The sequence below is a fragment of the Gallus gallus genome, chromosome 25 (genome assembly GCF_016699485.2).
Source record: "Gallus gallus isolate bGalGal1 chromosome 25, bGalGal1.mat.broiler.GRCg7b, whole genome shotgun sequence".
Lineage (NCBI taxonomy): Eukaryota > Metazoa > Chordata > Aves > Galliformes > Phasianidae > Gallus > Gallus gallus.
Window position 1 is genome coordinate 439,147 of NC_052556.1, and position 14,063 is coordinate 453,209.

The 14,063-nt window shown below is 61.2% G+C and overlaps 1 protein-coding gene across 1 annotated transcript in view; it reads left to right on the plus strand.

Moving 5' to 3' along the window:
• The first annotated feature begins 3,131 nt into the window (after positions 1 to 3,131).
• Positions 3,132 to 14,063, plus strand: part of LOC101749531 (ras GTPase-activating-like protein IQGAP3-like) — a 33,377-nt gene continuing 22,445 nt past the window's right edge. Inside the window, 18 exon segments of the mRNA XM_040652464.2 lie at positions 3,132 to 3,190; positions 3,660 to 3,747; positions 3,971 to 4,127; positions 4,366 to 4,443; positions 5,116 to 5,192; positions 5,349 to 5,416; positions 5,532 to 5,645; positions 5,761 to 5,936; positions 6,108 to 6,186; positions 6,315 to 6,478; positions 6,561 to 6,648; positions 7,212 to 7,375; positions 7,473 to 7,633; positions 8,314 to 8,438; positions 8,555 to 8,718; positions 8,945 to 9,035; positions 9,681 to 9,848; positions 9,931 to 10,073. Of these exon segments, the coding sequence (XP_040508398.1) occupies positions 3,166 to 3,190; positions 3,660 to 3,747; positions 3,971 to 4,127; positions 4,366 to 4,443; positions 5,116 to 5,192; positions 5,349 to 5,416; positions 5,532 to 5,645; positions 5,761 to 5,936; positions 6,108 to 6,186; positions 6,315 to 6,478; positions 6,561 to 6,648; positions 7,212 to 7,375; positions 7,473 to 7,633; positions 8,314 to 8,438; positions 8,555 to 8,718; positions 8,945 to 9,035; positions 9,681 to 9,848; positions 9,931 to 10,073 (2,130 nt within the window). The 5' untranslated portion in view covers positions 3,132 to 3,165.

Below are 14,063 nucleotides of genomic sequence, written 5' to 3' on the forward strand. Positions count from 1 at the left end.
CCCGGGAGGGCCCCCCTGGAGATGGCCCCGATGGCTCCAATTACCGCTCTGTCACTGTGCCATGGTGAGCAGCGCCAGTGGGCTGTGCTGGGGGACACGACCAGCCTGTGATATGGGGGTGACACAGTGTGAGGGGGACACAACCAGCCTGTGATATGGGGCTGACACGGTGTGAGGGGGACACAACCAGCCTGTGATATGGGGCTGACACAGTGTGAGGGGGACACTGCCATGCTGGGGGACACAACCAGCCTGTGATATGGGGCTGACAGTGTGAGGGGGACACTGCCATGCTGGGGGACACGACCAGCCTGTGATATGGGGGTGACACAGTGTGAGGGGGACACAACCAGCCTGTGATATGGGGCTGACACAGTGTGAGGGGGACACGACCAGCCTGTGATATGGGGGTGACACAGTGTGAGGGGGACACAACCAGCCTGTGATATGGGGGTGACACAGTGTGAGGGGGACACTGCCATGCTGTGTGACACAACCAGCCTGTGATATGGGGGTGACACAGTGTGAGGGGGACACGACCAGCCTGTGATATGGGGGTGACACAGTGTGAGGGGGACACAACCAGCCTGTGATATGGGGCTGACACGGTGTGAGGGGGACACAACCAGCCTGTGATATGGGGCTGACACAGTGTGAGGGGGACACTGCCATGCTGGGGGACACAACCAGCCTGTGGATGGGGGGGTGACACAGCTGTGATGGGTGACATAGCTGTGATGGGAACATAGCTGTGATGGGGACACTGCTGTGAGGGACACACTGCCATGCTGTGTGACACAACCAGCCTGTGGATGGGGGGGTGACACAGCTGTGATGGGGACACAGCTGTGATGGGGAAACATCGCCCTCCTCTCCCAGCCCGAAGCACAGCTAACCCAGCAGGTTGGTAACAGCCCGCACTCGGGGGACGCTGGAAACCCCCAAATGATGTCAGGGCTGTATCTCTGATCCAAGCAGACTTCATTGGCATTGCAATGGCCGCCACCCCGCAATGCGGAGCGCTCCCATGGGCACGACAGGGCAGCCTTTGTGCCTCGTCTTCCCCGCGCCCACCCCCTGCCCCGTTTCCCCATCGGGGGTACCCCGGGTTCACAGCCTTACTGAAGCCAGCCCTTCATCGAGGGGTGACAGCCCTTCATTGGGGGTATCAGCCCTTCATTGGGGGATGCCAGCCCTTCATCAGGGATATCAGCCCTTCATGGGGGATATCAGCCCTTCATCAGCAGATGCCAGCCCTTCATGGGGGATATCAGCCCTTCATCGGGGCATGCCAGCCCTTCATCGGGGGGTGACAGCCCTTCACTGGGGATATCAGCCCTTCATTGGGGATATCAGCCCTTCATTGGGGATATCAGCCCTTCATTGGGGGGTGTCAGCCCTTCATCAGGGATATCAGCCCTTCATCAGGGATGCCAGCCCTTCATTGGGGATATCAGCCCTTCATGAGGGGATACCAGCCCTTCATTGGGGGGTGCCAGCCCTTCATCGGGGATATCAGCCCTTCATGGGGGGTGACAGCCCTTCAACGGGGATATCAGCCCTTCATGGGGGGTGACAGCCCTTCAACGGGGGGTGACAGCCCTTCATCAGGGATATCAGCCCTTCATTGGGGATATCAGCCCTTCATTGGGGGGTGACAGCCCTTCATCGGGGGATATCAGCCCTTCATTGGGGATATCAGCCCTTCATTGGGGATGCCAGCCCTTCATTGGGGGTATCAGCCCTTCATCGGGGATATCAGCCCTTCATTGTGGATATCAGCCCTTCATGAGGAGATGCCAGCCCTTCATTGTGGATATCAGCCCTTCATGGGGGATATCAGCCCTTCATGAGGGGATGCCAGCCCTTCCTGATGCCCCTTCAGGCTCCTCCAGGGGCACATCACGGCTTGTTCTCTGGTTTGATCCATCTCGTGTGGGATACCTTTGCAGCGTGTGCGACAAAATAGGACATGTACATTCACGCTGATTAGGACATTAATTATTGCTAGCTACACAACCATACTGCCAATTATTTAACTTCTCCTCCTTACGTTCTCTGCTCCTCGGGTCTTATCTGCCCAGCACCAAACATGAGGAAGGCTGAGTGTTTCAGCGGGCTGGGCAGAGCTGCAGCCTTTGTCCCTACTGTTGGAAATGGCCAAATAATTCTGCCCGGGCGGTATATCTCTGCTCAAAGCAGATTTTATTTGCGATTGCCGGGCGCCCCACAGGCAGCAGAGCGCAGTTATGGACACCATAGGACACCTTTTGTACCTCGTTGCCCCCCCTTGGCTCCCCCCCTCCTCCCCTTTCCCACTGGCTGCGTGCTCCAGGTTTACATCTGTTAATTAGTTGTTAATTCGCCTGTTATCTGGTGTCAGTCAGGAGCCGTCCCGCTGCCTCCAAGATATCTCCGTGCTCTTCTTGTCCCGGATATGGTGATTTCCTTCAGTCTGTTAAGCAAAGGGTATGGTTTGGGGGGGGGGGGGCAGACCCCCCTCAATACCTTCTTCAGACACCCCCCGAGGCAGACCACGAATTGCCCCTTCACTTTGTGCGCGATACTCTGGCAGTGTGACGAAGTATGGCGTATATTTTCACGCTGGCTGTGCAGAAGTTGTTGCCAGCTTATATACGAACGTTGCTAATGAATTAACTTCTCCTCCTTTAATTCTCTGTTACTCAGGTCCTGTCTATCCAGCACCCAAAGCTGGTAGTTCTCCAGCATCAGGGCTTTCTGGTTTGTGAGGGTATTTATTACACCTGGCTTGCCTTTAACTGAAGGCCCAGAGGGTTTTTGGATGGCTGGACAGACAGCAGCTTCAGCCTTCGTGCTCATAACTTACTCCATCTTCCTCATCTCTATGGATATAGAGAGATATGTGTATGTATGACGTGACGGGGACACAGCCGGGTGCGGCCGTGTTGGGGTTCGGAGCCGTACGGGGTACCGCAGCCCGGGACCCCCCCGGCACCGCCCCCGCTGCGCCCCACTGAATGCGACCCCGCCGCAGTGCCGACGTCACGGACTACAATTCCCAGCAGCCCCCGGGCGGCGCCACGTGACGCACCCCAGCAGCATCACGTGACACACCCCCGCGGCATCACATGACACCTCCCCGCGGCATCACGTGACCCCCGGCGGGAGATTCAAATTGCGGCCATGGACGGAGCGGAGCGGCCGCAATGTGAGCGGGGGGGGGAGGGGAGAAGTGCGCCGTGCGGCTGCTTTGGGGTCGGGGGGGGGGGGGTTAATGTTTGTGGAGCTGCGGGTGGTGCTTTTGGGGTCCAGGGGTGTGTTTGGGGCTGGGGGTTGTTTGGGGGCTGTGCGGATATTGGGGGGTGTTTTGCGTCTGGGAGGTGTTGGAGTGCGGGGGGTGTTTGGGGCTGGGAGCGCTGCTGCCCCCCCCCGCTCCCCCCTTTGGGAGGGGTCCCCCATCCCTGCGGTGCCGTGGAGATCCCAAAGCCGCCGCCCCGCTGTACTTCTCCCCCCTCCCCCCCCCCCATTCCAACCCTCAGTTGGAGGCTCAGGGCTCTGAGGGAGAAACTGGGGGGGGGGGTCTCTATGGCACCGCTACACCTCGGTACCCCCTCCCCCCCCGGGGGACACGGGGTGGGGGTGACATGGGGGGGTTAACGTGAGGGTCCCCGCTGCAGGGGAGCGGCCCAGCGCGGAGCAGATGGACGAGCAGCGGCGGCAGAACGTCGCCTACCAATACCTGTGCCGCCTGGAGGAGGCCAAGCGGTGAGGCCGGGACCCCCCCGGCTCCGAAACACCCCCAGCGTGGGGGGGTGGGGGGTCCAACGTCGCAGGAGAGATAAGGCCCAGGGATGAGCGAGGGCTGTAGGAGGGGGGAGGTTGGGGGGGCTGACCTTCCCCATGAACACAGATGGGGGTGGGAGGGGGGGGGTGGAGCTCAGTGCCACCCTTCTGTGACCCCCCCCCCCCCCTTCACCCCCTCCCCCAGCTGGATGGAGGCCTGCCTGGGTGAGGAGCTGCCTCCCCCCACGGAGCTGGAGGAGAACCTGCGCAATGGCGTGCTGCTGGCCAGGCTGGGACACCGCTTCGCCCCTGACGCCGTCCCCCCCGCGAGGATCTACGACCCCCAGCAGACGCGCTACAGGGTGAGGGGGGTGGGCCCTATAGGGCCGACCTGCAGGTGGCAGCTTGAAGCCTCTCTGGGGTGCATAATAGCAAATGGGTTTTGGGGGTTGGGGGGGTCCTCTCAGCTTCGTGGGTGCCGTCACCTTTGGGACTGAGGGTGGAAATGGACCCTGAGGGTTGGGCTGGTTTGGGGGGCAGCGGGGAGGGGGGTGTTTGGGGTGGGTGTCACCCTGACCCGTCTGCTCCGTTCTCACTCAGACGAGTGGGCTGCACTTCCGGCACACAGATAACATCAACCACTGGCGCTGTGCCATGAGCCGCCTCGGGCTGCCCTCGGTGAGGACCCCCCCATTGTTCTTGCCCCCCCCATCCCCCCATCCCCCTGCTCCTGGATATCCCCCGCCGTGTCCTCCCCGCTCCCTCATCCCTGGATCCCTTCTGCTGTTTCCCCCCTGTGGTGTTCCTACACCCCTGCGTCCCCCCCACCCCCCATCCCTTGTCCCTGGGTAATCCCCCCTCTGCTGCCCCCCTGCCCCTCCCCCAACATTTCTGGGTCCCCTCTGAAGACCCCCCCACTCCCTCTTCCCTGTGTCCCCCCCCCCCCCTCCCGCTGACCTTGTCCCTGGGTCCCCTCCGTTGTGTCATCCCCCCTCCCCCAACAGTGTCCATGCCTCTGTTGTGTCGTCCCCCCCCCCTCCATCGACTGTATCCCTGACTCTGGGTCGTTCCCCCCCCTCCCCCAAAGTGTTCTTGTCCCAGAGTCCCCTCCATTGTGTCCCCCACCCCCCTTTCCCTGCATCCTTCCTCTGCTGTGTCCCACCATCCATCCATCCATCCCCATGTCCCCCCCCCCCCCCCCCCAGCTGTGTCCCTGTTCCTGGGTCCCCCCTTACTGCCCCCCCCCCTCACTTTGGGCCCATCCCAAAGTCTCCCCCCCCCCCTCCTCCCCCCGATGACTGCTTGGTGTCACTGTGGGACCCCCGGGACCCACTTTGCTGCCGCCCTCAGATCTTCCACCCGGAGACCACCGACATCTACGACAAGAAGAACATGCCGCGGGCGGTGTACTGCCTCCATGCGCTCAGGTGGGGGGTTGGGGGGCGGGGTGTGTCACCATAGGAGCGGGACCTCTCCCCGCTGTCCCCAGTGGTGGGGCCGCCCCGCTCGGGGGCTGTGGGGCTGCGGAGCCCTCTCCTGTCCCAGCCCTGGGATGGGTACTGACGGTGCGCTCCGTCCCGCAGTCTGTATCTGTTCAAGCTGGGGTTGGCCCCGCAGATCCAGGACCTGTCCGGGAAGGTGGACTTCACGGGTATGGCCCTGCGTGGGGGCTGCGGCTCTGGGGTCCCTCCGGGGGGGTGGGGTCGGGGGGGTGGCGATGCTCAGGGCTGAGCGGTGCCATCCCCCCCTCCCCGCTGCTGCTCCAGAGGAGGAGATCAGCGACGCGGGGCGGGAGCTGGAGAAGCTGGGGCTGCAGCTGCCCGCGTTCGGCCGCATCGGGGGCATCCTGGCCGATGAGCTCTCTCTGGATGAGGCAGCAGGTGATGTGTGCTGGGGGACGGGGGGGGGCTCCCTTTGCTACCCCCCGACCTTCAGATGTGGGGCTGCCCCGGGGGGGTCTCGGCGGGTGGGCGGCCTCACACGTCTCCTTTGCAGTGCACGCGGCGGTGTTGGCCATCAACGTGGCAGTGGAGCGCGGGGATGTGGGGCGCACCATGGAGGCGCTGCTCCACCCCGGGGCGATGCTGCGGGGGCTGCGCACGGCGCTGGCGGCCGCTTACCAGGATGTGCTGCGGGGGGCTCAGAGGGAGAAGGGCGGCGGCAGGGAGTGGGTGAGAACCAGGGAAGGTGGGATGAGGGTGGCACTCGGCTCCTGCAGGGCTGGGCCAGGGGAAATCAGTGGGAAATGGAGGGGGTTGGTCTTTTTTTTTCCCTCTTTCTTCTTTGGGATGGGGGTTGGGAAGGGAGCGGAGGGCGCAGGGCGGTGACTGTGGCACCCACAGGTCCCGGCAGAAGGAGGGGACATCTACACCCACTGCCTGACGCAGGCGGAGATCCAGGAGAACATCAGCAGGGTGAATGGTGAGCTGCGCGCCCGCTCTCCTTTGGGGGGGGGCTGAGGCCCCACCGGGCATTTCCACGGGGAGACGTCAGCTTCGTTTGATGTGGGGGTTCGCTCTGACCCCTACTGTGTTCCCCCTCCCCGGCAGTGCATGCGGCTCTGGAGGAGGTGGACGATGCTGTGCAGAGAGGGGATGCGCTGCTGCTGCACCGCGCGCTGCAGGACCCCGCGCTGAGCCTCCCCCACCTGCAGCGGGACAACCTGCAGCTCTGCCTGGAGCAGCTCCGTGCGCAGCGGCAGCAGAAGGCTCTGGTGGGGGCTCGGAGCAGCCGTGCCCATGCTGGGGGGGTTCAGGGTGGAGGTGGGGGGGTCCCAATGCTTTCTGTATCAATAGGAGCTGGGCTATGTGGAGCTGCTGGATGAGGAGGAGGTGGCCGTGGGCATCCAGGTGGCCAACGAGAGGGGCGAGGAGGAGCGAGCCAGTGAGTGGGCATGGAGGGGGCGTGGGGCTGGGGGGGGGGTGGGCAGACCCTACAGATAGGATGGAGAACGGGGATGTGGGGTTGTATGGGGGGGATGGGCAGACCCTACAAATAGGATGGAGAACGGGGATGTGGGGTTTTATGGGGGGGCTGGGGGGGGTGGGCAGACCCTACAGATAGGATGGAGAATGGGGATGTGGGGTTGTATGGGGGGGCTGGGCAGACCCTACAAATAGGATGGAGAATGGGGATGTGGGGTTGTATGGGGGGGCTGCAGTAGGAGCAATAGGGGGTCAGGGTGGGGGAGATCTGTGGGAATGGATCCTATGAAAGGAGGGATGTGGGGTGGTGTAGCGGAGGGTTATGGGGCAGCGCGGTTTGTGGGGGGTCTCTGGGGGACCTGACCTTACAGATGAGGGTGGGTGGGAGGGAGGGAGGGGTATGGGAGTGTGTGGGTGGCCTAGGAAGGAGAGGGGGGGAAGTATGGAATCCAGAGGGGCTGCAATGGGGTGCAGTTCAGCATGGCTCCTGCAGCCCCGACCCCATCCCCGCTCCCTCCGCAGTGCTGCGGGCTGTGAGTGCCATCAATGCGGCCATCCGGCGGGGGATCCCGGCTGCCACGCTGCAAGCACTGCTGGAGCCATCAGCACAGCTCCCCGCCGCCTTCCCCCACGCTGCCGCGCTCTACCAACACCAACTGGCACTGCTGCAGCGACAGCACCCGCGGGTGGGGGCTGCGGCTCCCAATGGGGCCGTGGGGTGTCTGTGGGGTGTGAAGGGTGGGGGTCCCGTGGGGGCTCAGGGCGCGTTTCTGCCCCGTGCAGGGCGAGCTGCTGCAGGAGGAGCTGTTTGTGGCCGTGGAGATGCTGTCGGCCGTGGCGTTGGTGAACAGAGCTGTGGATGCTGGGAACCCCGAGGAGCTCTGGGGTGGTCTGCTCAGCCCCGCGCTGGGGCTGTCGGGGGTGGAGGAGGAGAACGCACAGCGGTGAGGGATGGGGGTGGGTCAGTGGGGTCCCTGTGGTGGGGGGGGGGGTCCCTGGGGAGGGGGTCGGTGGTTTCATGGCCCCTCCCTCCACTTACCTGGGAAGAGGCGGCTGGCTGGGCAGGGGGCTTCCCTGCCTGCTATCGTAGGTTCTGTATGGTTGGAAAAGACCATCCAATCCCAACACCCCCCATTCCCACCACCACACCCACACGGAACCCTTCAAGCTGGGGAAGACCCCCCCCGCCCCCTCCCCCCAAAACCATCCAGTCCAACCTCACCCCATTCCCACAGTGCACTCAGAGAACCCTTCAGGTTGGAAGAGCCCCCCGAGGTCATCCCATCCAACCATTAATCCAGCTCTGCCCGCTCGTGGCCATTAAGGCTGATGAGACCTCTGAGATCACCCACCCCCGCTTCACCCCCTCGTGGAGCTGTTCAGGTTGGAGGGGGCCTCCACCACGTCCAGCTGTCAGCCCACGGCCGCTCTGTGCCCACTCACCCGCGGCATCGCTCAGCTTGGAGGAGCCCTCCAAGTCCAACCCGCCCCATCCCCACCCCACTGCAGCCCAACCATCCGTCCATCTGTGCCCACGTCTGGGCTCAGTAAGGTTGGAAAGGCCCCTGAGGTCACCCAGCCCCTCTGCACGGCCCCACATTCCCCCCCTCCCCCCCTTTTGCAGGTACTTTGACGCCTTGCTGCAGCTGAAGGAGCAGCTGAGGAAGGAAGGAGCGGAGTTCCTGAGCTGGACGGACATCCAGGACAGCGTGAACGCCACCAACGCCTCGGTGCAAGACGAGACCGACCGTGAGTTGTGCCACGCCAGGTCCCCCCGGGAGGGGGCTGGGAGCCCCGCAGCCCTACGTGCACCGTGGGGCACCCGGCCCCGTGGGGCTGAGCCCCACAGCCTCCCATCCCCGCAGGGCTGCTGGCGGTGCAGCGGATCAACGCGGCGCTGCGCCACGCGGACCCGCAGAGGACGTTGGCGGCGCTGCTGCTGCCCGCGGCCGCTCTGCCTGACGTGGCTCTGCCCAACGCCGGGCGCTACCACCGCGTCCTCAGCCGTGCGCGGGCGGCCAAAGCACAGGTGTGGGGTGGGGGGCCGTGGGGTGGGGGTGGGTGGCTGTGGGGTTGGGGACCGTGGGGTGGGGGTTGGGGGGCTGTGGCGTTGGGGGCCATGGGGTGGGGGTTGGGGGGCCATAGGGTGGGTGCACGAAGGGCAGCGCAGTGCCACATGGTGCTGGGCTGGGGGCTGTGCCCGCCTGGGCTGGGGGCTGCCCAGCTGGGCTGGACGCCGTCCCCCCACCCCTCAGGCCAGCGGGGACGATGGAGCTGAGCTGTGGTGGGAGGAGATCGAGCGCGGGGTGCGCGCGGCCAACGAGGAGACGGCGGCGGTGAGGCGCAGTGAGTGCCGGGGGGCTCTGCTGGGGGGAGGGCGCAGGGAAGGGGACGATGTCTGCCTCCACCCCGAACCCCCATCTCTGTGCTCTGTCCCCCCACGCTTCCCATCTCTGCATCCATCCTCCCTGAGGCTCCCATCCCCCCACCCCACGCTCCCTCTCTGAGCCCCTCTCAGCACTCCCTGAGCCCCCCATCTCTGCACTCCTCCCCAACCCCCCCCCCGCACCCCTCCTCCCGAATTCCTCCACCCCATCCCATCTCTGCACTCCTCCTCCTCAATCTCTCCTCTCCCAGTCCCCATCTCTAATCCCTATCCCTGAGACCCCCCCTCTGTCCTCCCTAAGCCCCCCACCTCTGCACTCTGCCCCCCCAAATCCCCCACCTCTCCCCCCCCCATACTCCCTCTCCCCCCCCCATACTCCCTCTCCCCCCCCCATACTCCCTCTCCCCAAGCCCCCCACCTCTGCACTCTGTCACCCCCAAGCCCCCCACCTCTCCACCCCATACTCCCTCCCCCCGAGCCCCTCATCTCTGCACTCTGTCCCCCTGAGCCCCCCACCTGTCCACCCCATACTCCCTCCCCCCGAGCCCCTCATCTCTGCACTCCCCCTCCCCTCCCCGACCCTCACCCCACCCTCATCCCCGCAGTGGCCCTGGGCACGGCCGCCATCAACCAGGCCATCCGGGAAGGGCGGGCGGCGCAGACGCTGCGGGTGCTGCGGAACCCCGACGTGGCGCTGCGTGGGGTGGTGGACGCCTGCGCCGCGCTGTACCAGGAGGAGCTGCAGGCACTGGCGGCCACCAAGAAGCCGAGGGGTACGGCCCGGGGATGGGATCCCCCCCTGCAGGGAGGGCGCTCAGCCCCGGGGGTGCCACAGCAGCCGTCTGCGGGTTGCAGGGAGCACCAAACCCCGCTGGGTGCGGCACCGCCTGCGGGACGGCTCCGAGTTCTACCTGAGCCTGCAGAGCTTCGAGGGCAGCTGGGAGCGGCCGTGCGATGGTGAGCTGTGTGCCACGCACCTGAGCCGGGAGGAGATCCAGGTATGGGACACACGGGATGTGGGGTCGGGGCAGTGCTGTACGGAGCTGTGGGAGGCCCAGCCTGGGGGAGCCCGCGGCCGTGGGGGGGCAATGGGCAGCCTCAGCTGGGGGGCAGCCAGCCTGCGGCTGTGGGGGGGCTGGGGGCTCCCCTCCAACCAACAGTGCTGTGATCCCGTGGTTCTGTGGTCTATAGGGTCCTTTCCAACCCAGCTGTGCTGATTGCGTGATCTATAGGGCAGTTTCCAACCCAGCTGTGCTGTGATCCCGTGGTTCTGTGGTCTATAGGGTCCTTTCCAACCCAACTGTGCTCCGATTCCGTGACCTACAGGATCCCTTCCAACCCAACAGTGCTCCGATCCCACGGTTCTATGGTCTCATAGGATCCTTTCCAACCCAGCTATGCTCTGATTCCGTGATCTATAGGGCAACTTCCAACCCAACCATGCTGTGATCCCGTGGTTCTGTGGTCTATAGGATCCTTTCCAGCCCAACTGTTCTCTGATTCCATGACCTGTAGGGCAACATCCAACCCAGCTGTGGTGTGATCCCATGGTTCTGTAGTCTATAGGGTCATTTCCAACCCAACTGTGCTCTGATTCCGTGACCTACAGGATCCCTTCCAACCCAACTGTGCTGCGATCCTATAATTCTATAGTCTGTAGGATCCCTTCCAACCCAATCCTGCTCTGATTCCGTGATCTATAGGGCAACTTCCAACCCAACTGTGCTGTGATGCCACAGTTCTATAGTCTTACAGGATCCTTTCCAACCCAACTGTGCTCTGATTCCATGGTCCGTAGGGCAACATCCAACCCAGCAGTGCTGTGATCCCATGGTTCTGTAGCCTATAGGGTCCTTTCCAACCCAATTGTGCTCTGATTCCGTGATCTATAGGGCAACTTCCAACCCAACTGTGCTGTGATGCCACGGTTCTATAGTCTTATAGGATCCTTTCCAACCCAACTGTGCTCTGATTCCGTGGTCCGTAGGGCAACATCCAACCCAGCAGTGCTGTGATCCCATGGTTCTGTAGCCTATAGGGTCCTTTCCAACAGAATTGTGCTCTGATTCCGTGATCTATGGGGCAACGTCCAGCCCAGCTGTGCTATGACTCCATGTCCCGTGATCTGTAGGGTCCCTTCCAACCCAATCCTGCTCTGATTCTATGATCTATAGGCAACTTCTAACCCAACTGTGCTGTGATGCCATGGTTCTATAGTCTTATAGGATCCCTTCCAACCCAGCAGTGCTGTGATCCCATGATCTATAGGGCAACTTCCAGCCCGGCTGTGCTATGACTCCACGTCCCGTGATCTGTAGGGTCCCTTCCAACCCAGCAGTGCTGTGATCGCATGATCTATAGGGCAACTTCCAGCCCAGCTGTGCTATGACTCCACGTCCCGTGATCTGTAGGGTCCCTTCCAACCCAATCCTGCTCTGATTCTATGATCTATAGGCAACTTCTAACCCAACTGTGCTGTGATGCCATGGTTCTATAGTCTTATAGGATCCCTTCCAACCCAGCAGTGCTGTGATCCCATGATCTATAGGGCAACTTCCAGCCGAGCTGTGCTATGACTCCACGTCCCGTGATCTGTAGGGTCCCTTCCAACCCAGCAGTGCTGTGATCCCATGATCTATAGGGCAACTTCCAGCCCAGCTGTGCTATGACTCCACGTCCCGTGATCTGTAGGGTCCCTTTCTGAGTCACTCAGAATCAAAGATTTCTATTCAGGCAAAGACCTTCGCGAGAGCCGCGAAGTCTATTCCGTACTGCAGTAATGGACGCCCGCCCCCTGCTGGCCAAAGGGCGGAACTGCACAGCCGATCAGCGCAATCCGCTCCTTTGTATCCCCCGAACCCAACGCAGGTTTTGCTCCCCTGGCACTCATTGGTGGAGCATCTCAGGCTCACAGCCTTCCCAGTGCTGCTGCTACGATACGTCTCCATGTACGGACTGTTAACTGTTGTCTTCAAGTATGCTTTGGACTTTGGAATATCTCCGGTATTTCAAAATTAGCACACCCGTTCTGCTGTGTACGCCGATATGGGGGCAATATTTAAGGTTAGCACGTCCGTCCTGTCCTGTGCTCTCCATGCTCTCCTGTACTATTTTCTCCCACCCCCCGTATTTCCCTCATCTCGTGCTGTCTCAATCCCACCCGAGTGCCGGGGTACCCCCGATGGGGAAACGGGGCAGGGGGTGGGCGCGGGGAAGACGAGGCACAAAGGTGCCCTGTCGTGCCCATGGGAGCGCTCCGCATTGCGGGGTGGCGGCCATTGCAATGCCAATGAAGTCTGCTTGGATCAGAGATACAGCCCTGACATCATTTGGGGGTTTCCAGCGTCCCCCGAGTGCGGGCTGTTACCAACCTGCTGGGTTAGCTGTGCTTTGGGCTGGGAGAGGAGGGCGATGTTTCAAAGTCAGCACATCCCCGCCCTATGCCGCCCTATGCCGCCCTATGCCGCCTCTCCCACCCCTCCTATTCCCCTCATCTTCCAAGTCAGAGCGCCCCACTCTCAGCCTCCCTGAGCTCAGCAGCTTTCCTGATGAGCAGTAACACCCATCGCTGTCTCACAGCGAGGTTATGAGTTCAGTCAGGGCCTCCGCTGCATACGGAGATACTGGAAGCTCCCACTGCAAAAACACCATTACCTCTCACGTTCCTCCCGACCCCACTGTGCTGCAGTCCCACAATTCTATAGGATCCTTTCCAACCCAGCTGTGCTGTGATCCCATGTTCTTTGATCTGTAGGATCCTTTCCAACCCAGCCATGCTCTGATTCCATGTTCTTTGATCTGTAGGATCCTTTCCAACCCAGCCGTGCTGTGATCCCATGTTCTTTGATCTGTAGGATCCTTTCCAACCCAGCCGTGCTGTGATCCCATGTTCCCTGATCTGTAGGATCCTTTCCAACCCAGCCGTGCTGTGATCCCATGTTCCCTGATCTGTAGGATCTCTTCCAACCCAGCCGTGCTGTGATCCCATGTTCTTTGATCTGTAGGATCTCTTCCAACCCAGCCGTGCTGTGATCATGTTGCAGGATCTATAGGATCCCTTACAACCCAACAGTGCTGTGATTCCATGATCTATTGGCCAATTTCCAACCCAACCACGCTATGACCCCACGTTCCTCGATCTATAGAATCCCTTCTAACCCAACAGTGCTCCGATTCCATGTTCAGTGATCTATAGGATCCCTCCCAACCCAAACGTGTCATCCCACGGTTCTATTATCAGTGGAATCCCTTCCAACCCAACAATGCTATGATTCCATGATCTATAGGATCCCTCTCAGCCCAGCAGTGCTGTGATCCCACGGTTCTATAGTCTATAGGATCCTTTCCAGCCCAACTGTGCTCTGATTCCATGATCTGTAGGCAGCTTCCAACGCAACTGTGTTGTGATCCCACATTCCATGATCTGTAAGGACCCCTTCCAACCCAACAGTGCTACGCTTCCATGATCTATAGGGCAACTCCCAACCCAGCTGTGCTCTGACTCCATGTTCTATGATCTATAGAATCCTTTCCAACCCAACAGTGCTACGCTTCCATGATCTATAGGGCAACTTCCAACCCAGCTGTGCTCTGACTCCATGTTCTATGATCTGTAGAATCCTTTCCAACCCAACAGTGCTACAATTCCATGATCTATAGGGCAACTTCCAACGTAACTGTGCTCCAATTCCATGTTCAGTGATCCATCGGATCCCTCCCAACCCAAACATGCTGTGATCCCATGGTTCTATTATATATAAGATCCCTTCCAACTCAATTGTGCTATGATTCCACGATCTGTAGGGTAACTTCCACCTCAGCTGTGCTGCGATCCGATGTTTCCTGATCTATAGGGTCAGAGGAGTTACTTTTTCATGGAATAAAAAAAGCCAAACAACTTTTTCTTACCAACTTATAATGTTGGTGTAAATGAGCACAGTGGCTTTTTCCTTTGATTTCTTGGATTTTTTTCCTATTGAGCATTTTGA